Raw genomic sequence first — 15,315 nt, forward strand, 5'->3', positions numbered from 1 at the left:
CTTTGTCATAATACTGACCATAAAGAATACTGAACCTAAAGATAACAGGCCAAGTTTGTTTAACCACAGGCAATACAGCAGTAAATCACAATTATTTTTAGTAAGAATATAATATATAGTATGTGTATGTGGTCAGTCCCACAGCTGTATTCATTTGTAAGTAACATACTGCTTATGCATTTTTGCTGAATAAAATAAAACTCAGAACAAAGAAAAGTATAATAAATATTTAACAATATAAAACAAATGTGAAGAAAATATAACTTTTCATATAATTCTGTGCCCTGTTTTGGCATACTGTCTTATACTGTGCCAGTTGTATGAGCTTACATGCAGAAGGTCTATTCTGGCTAAAGCTTGAATTTTAAATTTGAGAAAAGTATGTCTGAGCAAAGTAGATATGAATTAAAATAAGATATCTGTGAATAAAGATATTCTTGACAATCTTGTTCAGAGAAGACTTATATAATCATAATCAAATCTCTTCTATTTTGACTGAGGCTGTTTCAGGAAACTTATATTGTTTCTATTTTTCTATATTGAGATTAACTATCTTCCTTCATTCCTCTCAAATCTTTCTTAATTTAGTAGTAGGGTTCTGAGGCTATAAATTACTTTCTATGAATGTGATGGGTAACTTAGTCTTTAAATCACCCTCGTTCCTTATAATGATAAATTATGAAGAAGCCTATTATGAAAACTGTAGGAGAACCTATCACATAAACACTTTCAAATAGCATGCAATACATAAAGCTGAGCTATACAAAGTGCAAGCCTTTGTATGCAATTCCAAAGGTACTGTTTTAATTGGATACTACATACTTATTGGTAATAGCAACTTATCTTTTTTCTAAATGTAGATACTTTCTATTTTGTTAAATGTAGATCCTCCTTTCACATTTTATTTTTTTATGTAATTGAATTAATTTCTATGCACTTTTTAAAAGATCAGATATAAGTTAATATATTTCTTAGAAAAAATAATTTGAAAAGTGATCGCTTTCTTAACCTTGGAAATTATATACATTTTTTCAGATGTTCCTACTGTATTATAAAAAAGTTGTTCTAGGCATTGCTATGTTGTCGTGACAGAGAACACAGTTAATATATTTCTTAGAAAAAATAATTTGAAAAGTGATCGCTCTCTTAACTTTGAAAATTATATACCATTTATATCATCATTACCTTTATGTTTATAATACAGTAGGAACATTTTTTCAGATGAGAGATATAGTTAGGTTTTGTTTGTTTTTAAATTTTGAATTATAAGACATGTCCATTTTATTAAAACCAAATTAGCACATAAAAGTAATAAGAAGTTTAATGTTTAACATTATCACTATCTCTTTGAAATCAGCTCAAATAGATTTTCTACTTGTTCTAGGCATTGCTATGTTGTCCTGACAGAGAACACAGTTTCAGGGAATATACAGTTCATGAGTACAATGATCTGGGAAAAGTTGTATCTTTGGCTCTATTACTAAGTGACTATAGGCAGAAGTTATTTACCTTCTGATTTATTAACAGAAGCTCTTTCCTAACTAAAATGTTCATCCTTTTACTGAAGTATAATACATTAAGAATTAAGATAAAAGGTTCCTACCAATACCTTGAGAGCATTCAGGAAAGAATAATGATAAAATTCTTCTTGCAACCTAAGTCTTACAATTGAACAATAATGTATAGTAATTCAGCACCTTCCACATCAAATAGTTTTGTAAAAGTAATATGTATTGGTCAATCTATCTCCCCATAAATGCATAGTATTTTATTTTATTTTTTAATATATTTTTATTGATTTCAGAGAGGAAGGGAGAGGGAGAAAAAGAGAAACCAATGATGAGAATCACTGATCAGCTGCCTCTTGCCACCCCCTACTGGGGATTGAGCCTGCAACCTGGGCATGCCCTGCCCCAGAACTGAACTGTGACCTGGTTTATAGGTTGATGCTCAACCACTGAGAAACACTGGCCAGGCTATCCCCAATATTTTAAAGCTCCCCTCCTCAAAAAAAATGAATATGATAAAACCACACTAAAGGACTGTACTTAGAAAAAGAATTACTGAAAGGAAAATAAGAAGTAAAGGTATGAATAATTGTGCTGCTAAGAATAGCTTATATCCACGTGAGATGATAAAAATAATTTTGAAATAATTCCTGGAAAATTTCTTTATTCTAAGCTTCAGCAACCTTCATGAGAAACTGTTATAAGAAAAGAATAAAAATTTTTGTTATCCTGAGTAGGGCTTTGTGGTTAGAAAACCTTGTTTGGAATCTAGACTTTGCCCTTTCCTAGACATGTGATCTTGGACAAGTTACCAAAAACCCCAACTTCTTCATGGATATAAAGAAAATGGGTAAGAAATAATGGACAGTGTGCAATATATAAATGATAGCTGGGTAGGCCAAAGAAGAAATCCCAAATTTACCATGAACTATAAAAGGACATATTGTAGTCTATTAGAGAAAATAATACTAGTAATTTCTGAAGATAAAGTTGAAGTATTCACATTAAGTTATAAAAATACGTTACTTTTGAAAAATTATATGCTTCATAACTTGTATGAAACAACAGTAATATTTCAAAATTAAGTAGAAATGCCCCATAGCACTAAACTTAGAGGTTAACAGGATATCTCATGTAGCTTGTTTGAAGATTAAGAGGTAAGAGATAACTGCCAATTATATATATGACAATAAGATAATAAACCCTAAAATGAGAAATCTATGCTACGTAAAGAACTCTCTTTGTGAAGGAGTCTGTGAAGGAAATAATAATAGTAATAATAATAATAATAATAATAATAACAATAATTTTTACTATTGTATAATTGGCTGTGAGAGGCTGGATGATTTGAAAAATTTGTATCAAAGAGAAAATTAAAAGCAAAGCACAAGAAGGACTCACTGGGCAAGCATTTAAAAGTTTTTTTTTTCTTTTTCAGTTCCTGCTAATAAATTACAGCAAGAACATTTGCCTCTGACTAGAAATAAATATTTTGTATATTTCATTTTTCAATGGAGAGTTCATTCTGAAAATTATTTCATCTCCTTGAGTTAGAAATCAGGATAGTTATAGCATTGCTTAATTATCTTGTTGACACAGCATCTTACTTAAGATCTGTACTTATTTTGCTTCTGTGCTATTAGACTGCTTTTTCTAACACAGATTTCCTTGTACATTTTCTGATTGTCTTTATTGATGACATGTACAAAGGGAAGACATTAACAGGGAGCACGGTGGGTTGCTTCATTTGTAAATCAAGAAAATAAAGGTAAAAAATACTAAATATAATGACAAATCTCAAATAAAAAACTTATACATGCCATAGGATACTTACTATATTTGCATTCATCATAATAATGCTTGTTCATAACAAAAATTTATTATATAGACCAATCTGATATGCTAGCTATACAAAGTACTCTTAGGCACATCATTAATTGCTGTTAAAAATTTCACAAATAGGTGTCAGATTATATTAGGATCTAGTTAATATTTACAAACAAGGATTTTATAATCCTTCAAAAGAGCAAGGCTTTGGAGCAATATGGCATATATCATTCACATAAACCAAACTATATTTACTGACATTAATAAAGTGCAATGAATGAATATGAGTGTTTCACCCTAGTAGCTTTAATTTACAGAAATCATTAATCATAGTGAAACACCACTTATACTTTTTATTTGTATTTTCTTAAAACCATAAAAACAAAATATGCTTAGTAGCTTGAATATTAATGAGGTGGCAGGTGATTTATTGTGGAGTTTCTTCTGTCTCAGTGACCAACTCCCCGGAAAGACAATACAGCCTCTGAGAAGACATGAGTTTAAAACAGGAATGAGTCACAGCCCTGCTCTGCTACAGAACTGGGTATTTAGCAGGGGTGTGTGAATTGACCTAGTGTTCTGGAGGGTAGGAGAGGGTTTGAAGGAACAGAAGACAGTGTTTGCTTGTATCATTATCTAAGGTAGGAAGAAGAAATATTTTACCTTTATTTCCTAAATGCTAAAACATGGTTACCAATCAAAAGTGAAAAGTATAACTAAAGCATATGTAATTTGCATTTAATTTCTGATTTAGAAGAGACGATTCAGTTTTATTAGCTTATTTCTTTTTTTTTTAGCCTCAAGGGTAGCACCATCTTAGGTAAATTATTATTTCTTTTACTTGGCATTCAGATAACAACATCATTCCTCCCACCTATTACTAGAAAATAAAGATTAAAAAAAGAAAGGAAACCTTTGGGAGCAAACGATAAATTTTAACATCTGATTACTTGAGAGTCCTGACAAGAACCAGTTTTTAGGTATAGAAACAGAAGTAAATTTCTGAATAAAAGAATAATAATAACAATAATACTCATGTTCCAGGCATTGTTGTAACCAAATAACATATATTAAGTAACTTAGTATTCTCAGGGTTCTCCTGAGGGGGTATTATTTATATACCTATTGTATAGACATTGAGAAGTTAAGCAATTTACCAAAATCACTGGGTTCAAGCTCCATTCTCAAAACTATTGTACTAGTACATAACTGCAGTGAGTAAGGCAACTACTTACAAACGTCTATTTGATGGCACCTTTCCCCTTTGTATTGATAATGTTTCTAACAAGTGAGGTCACCTTTGAGTAGGTGGTGTGCCACTGAGAGTCAAAATGTACCCTAACAATTTACAAAAAGATTGCCATAGGCCATCATAATTTTACTGATTACATAAGTTTACTGAGAATGCATGTACGGGTGAATATGACTCTGAACCTCCAGAGGAAATGTATTAGCTTTAATAAAGAAGTGCTACCCATCTACAGATCATTCTTCGGCCATATAACAAATTTGGCTTAAATAAATTCAGCATTAGTGGTCAGTTCGCCATGTATAAAAATCTAAATTGCGTTGTGTGGGAAGTTGATGAGATGGAGGATGGGAGGTGGGGGGAAAATAAAAACCCATGATGCTAACCAAGTCATTGTTCTAAAAGAAGAAATGCCTTTTTGCTAAATCTGCCACTCAGATGGGGCATATTTTTGCAACAAATCAACAGCTGGGTTGGGGTGAGGGCACCTTTTTTATAATTCACTCAACTATAACATATGATAAGTAGTTACCTAAGCAAAACTCGATTTTAAACTGAAATTTCTGATGTTGATTCAACTAAATAAATAAAAAAATGGGTATTGCAATTATATTATTCATGATGAAATAAAGCCTACTAAAGTTTAATTTTAGAAACTATCTAAATTTCTACACATATCTATAAAAAGAGTGGAAATATTTAACAATTACATGAAGTACCAGAGAACGTTCTCAGGAGATACTTCATTTGTGGGTCAAACTTATGTTTCAGGGGCAACGTTAATCTAAATTGCTCAAGATGAGATTTGGCCAACACTGAGGGTAGGGGATATAGGTTTAAAAGATTACTCTGCCTACAAATTGTTTCTATTACTACCAGACAGTTGGAGCTACTAGAAATTTGGATTAGGTTTCCAATAGACCTGACAGGAGCTTGGGATTGAGGACTGACTTTAAGGTGCATGAACACAGTAAATATTCAAATGAACAAATGAATAAACCCTACTGTGGGGTTTGTGAAAACTTGGTTTGGAACAGAGGTAACCTTACTGGAAACTCTGTAATTTAGCATCACCTTAGGGCTCTTGCAAAGCTCTTGCTACCTGTGTATACAGCGGCATGACCTCAAGAAGTACTGGATTTGTGTGAGTGTATAGCATTGTAGCAATCAACTTGGCAGGGGGAAAATACCTGAAAATATATAGGGAACATTCGGAAAACATCTTCATAAATATAGCTATTCTAAGGGCAAATGTAATGGACAGTTTTAAAGAGATGAGTTGTCCAAGTAACAAAATCCCAAAGAAAATATATAAGAATGAGTACACAAATTAAAAATGATTAATAAATCTTCCAAGGTTTCCTATGGTTCCAAGGAGTAAAATCCCAATAGTAATCAAGTTTATCCCATTGGGAAATTTAAATAGCTAATCTGATATGTCAGATGTAACATGTTGGTTCAAGAATAGAATATTAGAAATGGTTTTAAAAAATAAAATAAAAAACTATTGAGAAAGGATCCTGCACTGCATGGTAAATACTTTATCCTTAATGGATCACAGAGATGATAATGATAGTTTCTTATTTAGAAGAATAGATAAGCCATACATAATTTTAAAACAATTATTATTTTGCTGAGTTAGGCAGTGATATGAATAGGAAAGACAACCTACAGTGAAAATAGGATTAATTTTAGACAATGTTTTGTGGTTTTCAAGCGCCGGATCTGTTCTAAAGGCAAAATAAGAGATTTAATCTATCTAACTTAGAAAGGGAAATTTAAAAAAATTGCTAGTTATAAGAAACTAAGAATGAATGGGAAGTTAGAATATATGAAGATGTAAAGATGCAGGACCTAATTTTTTTTAAATAATAGAGAATGTAATCTTTTGAATAAACAGAGGTAAATAATTATGTTGCTGAGGTGACTGAAGTGTTTATCTGGAAAGTGAATCTTGGATGCCACCTACCTAAATATGATACACACGCCTGAATGCAGGGAAGATAGGACCCTGGGAAATAAGACAAGATTAAAGAAGGAGGTTAAAGACTATCTTCAGAGATATAATATGAAGAAATAAAATTTTAAAGTACTCCCCTCATCTAAGGTAAAAAATAATGAGAGGAGAATAAAACGAGGAGTTTCTGACTTGGGGGACTAGAAAATTAATATAGGAAATCAAGAAGATCACTGTGATGTCTACCACCATTAAAGTCACTGAGTGAAAGGAAGAATATATATCCTGAAGGAAAAGATCACTGCCTGCACACACTTCACATCATAAATTCAATGTCACTCTCTCCCAAAGTCATCATTAAAGTAACTTATTGGCTGTCACAGGAAGTGTTATACTTTCTTCAATAACTTTAAGAAATATCTTTTAAAACTAAATATTTTAAAAATAGATTTAAACAGATGATCAGTCAATATAAAATATTATTTTCTTTAAATATGTTTCAAATTGATCCAGTCATCTATATTTTATATATTCCAAGTTGATAAAATTCTTGAGAAGGAACTAAAAATGGCACAGCAATATTATATAGGTAATGTGATTGACCTTAAAAATCAAGGTCATAAAATATGCATTTAGAAAGTTTTTGCTAAAGTTACATACCTTACTATTTTTTATATAAATTTAGATCATGATGCTAGGCAAAATAGTTTTACATATTTTATCTATCTTCACAGCAGGCAAATAAACAGTGCATCATTAAAATCATATTATCTCATGTTTTATTTAAATAACATTATTCTATGGTTTCTGTAATCATTACATGTAAGATACTTCTAATAATAAATCTTATTAATAAGGATAGTTTTCTTTCTAGGAGCATACATATAAATTTTCTATACCTGGGATAATTTTAAAAATAAAGAAAATCTTTCACCATGGAAGCAAATTAGTTCCTAAACTTTGGAGGCATTTTTAAGTCATTTGTGTTCTGTAATTTGAAAACTTGTCAAAATGTTTGAGTATCCATATCTAAATAAATTTTTACAAACTAACCGTTAAAATTAAAAATTAAATGTTAGAAGAATACTTGAGCGATATTATGTAAATCAATATACTCCAACAAATAAAAATACACTAATAATGAAACAAAATACAAGAAGCAATTTGTTTTATTTTAATTTATTTTCTTCATATTCGAAGGTATATTTGTACTCACTGTTGTTAAGCAAAAGAGATATAGAATACTTTATAGCATCACTAGATGATAGTTACTATATCACTGCCAAGTAACATAAGAAAATCAGTTAAGGTTATATATAACATGGATCCCTGTATCAAATTCGACTTGGACGCTATATACCCTAAATTCTTTTATATTAATAGGATGCAATTTACTTGAGAAAAAGTAATTTAAGAGCAGGAGCATCTGAATCTTTCTTAATCATAAGCCATAACTGTGTTAAATTATTTGTTTCTAAGTAGCATTTAATGTAACAAAAAGCTGACAGAAACATGTTTAGACCAAACTAATAATCCCAGTTTGGTAAGAAAAAATAATAATGTTGATCATAAAAATAAGTTCTGGATATATGCATCAGAAATGTCTTTTTTAGAATGGAGACATTTTTGGAATAAACTCATACAATCACCACCTTCCCAGTTAAAACTATTGTATTCTAAATATTTTTCTTGCACTGACCAGTGTATTCTAGCTCTCCACAAAGAATGCATCTATGCATTGTTATTATAGTCAATTTAATTCTAATCACACGCACACATGCACTATATGAGAGAGTAAGAAAGAGGATACAAAATAAATCAATAAACAAAATGGTAGGTTAAGTGAAGTTCATTTAAACAAACCTAAAATATGACCTAGGGACATTGTTACTGAAGCACACATACAAAATAATTATAACCTAGACATACATGTATATACAAAGATCTTTAAATAGCCAATATTATCTGAATGATTTTTTTAGATATTAAGATTAAATGTGATTTTTTCCCCTCCAAATACACAAGTTGCCTTAAGTGTATATTCGACAGTATATTTTTACTTCCACAAAGACTATGAAAGTGCTCTGTACCTGGGACAATGTGGAACTCTATGATGCTTAGCAGACTATAGAGCCACATAATTGCTCATTTTCACTACTTCCAATGAGGCCTGACAGCTCACCAGTTTATAGCAGTGGCAGATGACTAGAAAAAGAAAGTTCTTGTTTTCTAACTTTCTTTCAGAAAAGATTTTCTGAAAATTCAGGATTGAAAAAAAGGCTTATGAATAATGGAACACACTGCTACACTCAACCGGGTTTTATATCTTTGCAATATTCCTATCACATGGAAAAAAGTCCACAAGTTACAAAAAAACAAAAAACAATGCATGTAATAACTTCTTAAAGTAATCACAACAGTAATAAATATGAAAAATCGTTTCTAATTACCTCTGTTGAGTGACGCTGAACTGTTTATATCTCCAGTAATGAAGGAAGACTCTGACTGCTTTCGGACTGTGTCATTCCACATTCTACGAATTCGGCTCTTGATGGGGGAAAGGAAAAGGAAATGAACTCGCCAAGCAGTGAATTCTCACAAAAATAATTTTTTTTTTCTTAATTATACGAGACCTTTGTTTCTGGCATCTGGCAAATACACAACATCTATATGCTGGCAGTACAGTGGCACAAGAACATCAGAAAATAAATCAATGATAATAATTTGTTCTTATTAAGTATAATTCTAAGTGCCTACACACAAAACAATTATAATTGTGAAAAGGAATAAATGTAACATACTATACCAATTTAAACATGCTGAAAATATATAGAAATGTTCTTGACACAGTTAGAATTTAATAATTTTAGTTTCCAAGGCAAAACAAATTATTTTCATTGTAATTTTAATGGGAATGGGATATTTAAATATCTATTACACTGTCAGTTTTATTAATAAAATATTTAGTTCATGAATTAAAAATCTTGTAAGAAAGAGTTTGGTAAGAAAATAACATAGAATATTATTAAGATTCTACTGAACTTAATTAACATTTCCATTTATTTGTAAGAAGACCAATGTAATTTTAAAGGTTACACACTATCTTGACGTTTCTTTTTTAAGAAAGAGATAAAGGAAGTTGATTTACCCTTATTCAGTGCTTCACAGTAGGAAGTTTTATAGAGAACTGAAAATTCTTACATCATTATTTATATTCTGAAATGCAATATTCTAAGTGTTGGATAATTCAATAAAGCAATGTGGTATTTTTCCATTTTGGGGGGATTATTTTTCTGGTTTATTTTATTTTGTTATTTTATTGAGTTAGGGATCAAAAGAGTATTAACAATCTTGTGAGGAGAAAAAAAATCTTTCAGAAGCTTTTCCAGGGATGAAATAGTTATAAGCACTATTTATGATACTGCCAGTGGTGAAACCAAGCTCACAAATAGGTTATGTTCCAAATATATTTGCACTCCTTGAATAATGGGAATACCTAATCTTAAAATTGGTTTTGTGAATCTTGGGACATGGTTATCCTTTGGCAGTATTATCTATAATGTTATATAGGTCAGCAAACACGCACATACACATGCATACACAGCAAAGCTAATTTAAAAAAAGCATAATAAGAAAACTGGTGCAGTATTTGAGACGCTGATAACTTGAGAATATTTTTTATTGGAAAATATTTCAAGGCTTCAAATTGAAATGTTGGAAACAGCTGCTTCAAACTGAAATATGGAGAAGGAATATTGAGAACATTGGTTTTATCAATTAATTAATTAAAATATTAAATACGCTCTACTATATGCCAAATACTAACCTAGGAAATATAAAGGGGAAAAGCAAATCCAAAATGTCTAATCATGTATCCACAAATCTCCATAGAAGTATTAATAACTACAACTCAAAACTATACACAACCCAAATGACTATCAGTGGTAGGATGAATGAATAAATTATAGAATGATACACAGCAATGAAATAAAAAAGGAACATAGCCTACTGCAACAATGTAGATATCTGAGAAAATAGATTTCATGTGAATAAGTATCAAACATATGAAAAACAAAATGTAATGTTAAATATTCAGATAATTGTTATACTTGGAGATGAATGACTGAGAAGGGTCCAAAGGGTTTCTGAGGTACTCCCAATATGATATTATTTGACTGGGAAGGCATACTAAGTTTTTTAGGCTTTTGTGACTATCTGTTATACTCCTTAACTTAAAAAAAAAATTAGAAAGTGCCCATAATAAGGGTATATGTCCTTTTCTAGAAACACTGAAGGTACTACATTGAAGAAGTGACATCTTAACTGAGAGTTGATGAAATTGTGATTTGTTAGGTGACTTTTTAAATGAGCTGCCCCCATTATCTCATCTTCTCTTAGTCTCTTCTACCTGGGCTAGCCACACCTATTCTTTAACATTCCTTACCATGCCAAACAAGCCTCTGCTTTAGGACTTGATAAACCTGTTTCTTCTGCCATATACAGGTATGGGTAGCTCTATCCATTTTAAGGTTTTGCTCAAAAATTTTCTCCTTCAAGAGACCTAACTCATGACTACCTTATTTAGAACTAGAGGCCAAATGCATGAAATTTGTGCATGGGTAGGGTCCCAAGGCCTGGCCGGTGATCAGGGCCAATCTGTGCGGTGACTGGCAGGGTGATCAGGAGGGCCCCCGCTGGCACCTGCCTTGGCTGGCAGCCTGGCGCCACCTGCTGGCCAGTCCCTGGTCACCACCCTTTTGGGGGGCAGATGCTCAATGCAGGTTGGGGGCAGCTCCTGCATTGAGCATCATAGCAACTGGTTGTTCTGCCGTTCAGTCGATTTGCATATTAGGGTTTTATTATGTAGGATTGTATTCCAGGTACTCAACTCTACTATCACCTGCCATAGACTTTGCCATCCTATCTAATAAAAGAGTAATATGCAAATTGACCGTCACGCCAACACACAAGATGTCTGCCCCCATGTGGACACAAGATGGCCACCACAAGATGGCCAGCAGGGGAGGGAAGTTGGGAGGGACCAGGCCTGCAAGGGAGGGTAGTTGTGGGCGATCAGGCCAGCAGGGGAGGGCAGTTGGGAAGGACCAGGCCTACAAGGGAGGGCAGTTGGGGGTGATCAAGCCTGCAGGGGAGGGCAGTTAGGGGTGACCAGGCCGGCAGAGGAGGGAAGTTGGGGGCGACTGGGCATGCAGGGAAGGGCAGTTGGAGGGGACCAGGCCTTCAGGGGAGGGCAGTTAGGGGTGACCAGGCCTGCAGGGGAGGGTAGTTGGGGGGACTATGCCTGCAGGGGAGGGAAGTTTGGGGGCACCCAGGCCTGCAGGGGAGGGCAGTTGCCGGGGGGGAGGGAAGGGAACCAGATCAGCAGGGGAGAGCAGTTAAGGACAATGAGGCTAGCAGGGGAGGGCAGTTAGGGGTGACCGGATTGGCAGGGGAGGGCAGTTGGGGGGGACCAGGCCTGCAGGGGAGGGTAGTTAGGGGCAAACAGGTTGGCAGGGGAGCAGTTAGGCTTCAATCAGGCTGGCAGGGAGTGGTTAGGGGGTGATCAGGCTGGCAGGCAGAAGCAGTTAGGGGCAATTAGGAAGGCAGGCAGGCAAGCAGTTGGGAGCCAGCAGTCCTGGATTGTGTGGGGGATATCTGACTGCCTGTTTAGGCCCAATCCTACTGGTATCGGGCCTAAACGGGCAGTCAGACATCCCTCGAGGGGTCCCAGACTGGAGAGAGTGCAGGCTGGGCTGAGTGACACCCCCCATGCATGAATTTTGTGCACTGGGCCTCTAGTTTACTATAATACTACACATTATAATTATGTACTTGTTTCTTATATTTAACTAGAGGCCCGGTGCACGAAATTTGTATACAGGTAGGGTCCCTAGTGGCTGCCAGCTGTGGGCTAGGGTCTGCCTTCCCTGGCTGCCGGCCGGGGCTTTCCTTTGTTCCACGCTGCCCCTGGTGGTCAGCGCATGTCATAGTGAGCAACTGAACTCCCAGGTAGTCGAACTCCCAGTTAGTCGAACTCCCGAGGTGACACTTTGCATATTAGGCTTTTATATAGAGAGACGTTCAACATCTAATATCTAATGTCTACATTATACAGGGGTGGGCAAAAGTATGTTTACAGTTGTGAGTGTGCAAAACACAGTTTATTCTTATGTTGCTATTAATTTATTGCATTATTTTCCATACAATTAAATCTACATTTGCCTACCCCTGTATTGGAGGGTCTACCAAAACAGAATTTTTGTCTTTTTGTTAACTGATGTATCACACAACTGAAATAATGCCTGGTACATGATAAATATTATATGTGGATATATGGAATGTATAGTTTATATCAATTCTTTCTGTTTTCTAGGCTATGCTATGTATTTTTCATGTATACACTTCCTTGAAACCTCAGAAGAACTCCATGAGATAGGTAGTCTTCATTCATTAGGAATCTGAGGTTCAGAGGGTTATTAACATGTCCAATGTCACAGACCTAGTAAGTAGAATAACCCGTATTTGAATTCAGTTATTTGGTTCCTGTTCTATGAATTTAACAGCTCACTCTACTGTATAAAATAAGAGTTGGATAGGAACAGAAGAAACGGGAAAAGTATTGCATGGCAGAGGAAAAAATATATAGTATATGACATTAATCCAACACTTAAAAGCTCATGGAATGAACCAAAATGAGCCTTAGAATATGGAGGTAAAAAAGCAAGTCACAGAAGACTACATATAGTAAGATATTTAAAAGAAAGATTTTACACATATATTTTTAAATATGTTTTTATTGATTTTAGAGAGAAAGGCAAGGAAAGGGAGAGAAATGTTGCCTCCCATACACACTTGGGCATCTGTGCCAATCAGTATCCTTTTACTGCATGGAACGACTCTCAACCAGCGGGCCACATCGGCCAGTGATTAAAAGAAAGATTTTAAAAAGGTATACTAAACAACATCTATTTTTGGGAGATGGAGAAACTATTAGAATAAGTCAAGAAAATGAAAAAAAAAGTTGTAAGTTTTTCTCTGATGAAATGGCATAAGGATTAAGGAGAAGTCTTAAGAAGGGGCAAGCATATGGGACATGTTCTATTTCCTAACTTGGATGTTGAGTTCACAAATGTTCATTTTATTACTATGCTTCACAATTTAATAAATGTTATATACATTTTTATGTGTCAAATCATATAAGAGTTATTAATTCATCTAAAAAGTCAAAATAAATAAAATATAAATGACAATAATTAAAAGAAGGTCAAAGTGGGAAGGACAGTATCTCAATCCATAGTTTTTACACACACACACACACACACACACACACACACACACACACTCACACCAAAACTAAATACATCTCAGTGAATACATGTTTATGTGATTATGGGTATTCCCAAACTTTTATCTTACTGTTTTTAAATATGAGAGGGAAAGAGAGATAGAAACATAAATGATGAGAGAGAATCATTGACTGGTTGCCTCCTGCATGCCCCACACTGGGGATCGAGCCTGCAATCCAGGCATGTGCCCTGACCGGGAATCGAACCGTGACATTCTGGTTCATAGTTTGACACTCAACCACTGAGCCACACTGACAGGGCAGTATTGTCAAACTTTTAAAAGTGATTAGTCAGGAAGTAGATATAGGGGAGCAACCGGTGTGTAAGATTTTCACATTTTAGTCTTGTCAATCGATTTCCCTCCATTATCTCCCTAGTATCCACATGATTTTTATTACATGTGGCTGATATCCTGTCACTTACTTTTCTAAATCATCCCATTGACTTTCTAAAGTAATCTAAATAAGATCTAAACTCACATGTGCTTACAAATACCCATGGATCTGTCTTTACTCATCTCCTTTGAATTCATCTCCCAATCACTTTTTCATCCACTTTAACCAATGACAATACTTCTATTCTGGAATTTGCAAGTTCTCCCCTACCTTATGGGCTTTGTATTAGATGTTCCATCATCTAGAATTCTTTCCCCCTGAACTCCCTTCCTATCATTCAGAATCTTGACATACACATCATCTTCCAAAATAGTGTTCTTCAAGCACTGAATCCAAGGAGCCACCTGGACATTAGGCATCTGTTCGTTTACTAGCTTGTTAATAAATTTTCTGTCCTCCACAACTAGAATTGAAGCTTCCCAATCATAGGGGAAGTTATTTGTCATTTAACCATTGAATCTTCAAAGCTTAGAAGATTGCTTGGTATTCTACAGGAGACACTCAATATTTCTCAATAAAAAATAAAAGAATATATACATGGAGATTGCTATTTTAGAAGTTCTCTGATGTGAAAAGGCAACCATACTCCTAAAACTTACCTTAATATCAGTATTTTAGATTTTGCTTATGAAAGGTCAGTTAATATGGAATACGTTTATTACTTTTACTTAAACATACTGGATTTAAGTAACTTTCATTTTATGTTGGGTTTGAGTGTCATTGTTAATTATAATTAGTATTACATTAAGCATAGGAAGATAATGTATGGTTTTTAGTCAAGATTAGAATTGTGATGTTAAAATGATAAAAGTGAAAAAATATGGTACAACTTTAAAATACGTATCTGTAATAATGACACTAATAAATGGTAGCTGCTCCAGTTTATTGAGCATACTCAATTTGTATTCCTTAGCTCAGTATTCCTAACAACATAAGAAATCAGTATTATTACCACCAATTTACAGATGAAAAAACTGAGAGTTCAATGAGATTAAGTAACTTGTGTCAGAGCAGATATATGGCAAGGATAGTA

The 15,315-nt window shown here is 34.0% G+C and overlaps 1 protein-coding gene across 39 annotated transcripts in view; it reads right to left on the bottom strand.

Annotated features, from left to right (window-relative positions):
• The window catches only part of ADGRL3 (adhesion G protein-coupled receptor L3), a 798,149-nt gene that overhangs the window by 19,861 nt on the left and 762,973 nt on the right, over positions 1 to 15,315 (bottom strand). For all 39 annotated transcript variants that reach the window (XM_080681583.1, XM_080681582.1, XM_080681586.1 and 36 more), the window contains one exon: positions 8,992 to 9,088. In XM_080681583.1, the coding sequence (XP_080537709.1) occupies positions 8,992 to 9,088 (97 nt within the window). The remainder of the gene's footprint in view (positions 1 to 8,991; positions 9,089 to 15,315) is intronic.

Source organism: Plecotus auritus (genome assembly GCF_963455305.1).
Source record: "Plecotus auritus genome assembly, chromosome: 1".
NCBI classification, from domain to species: Eukaryota; Metazoa; Chordata; class Mammalia; order Chiroptera; family Vespertilionidae; genus Plecotus; species Plecotus auritus.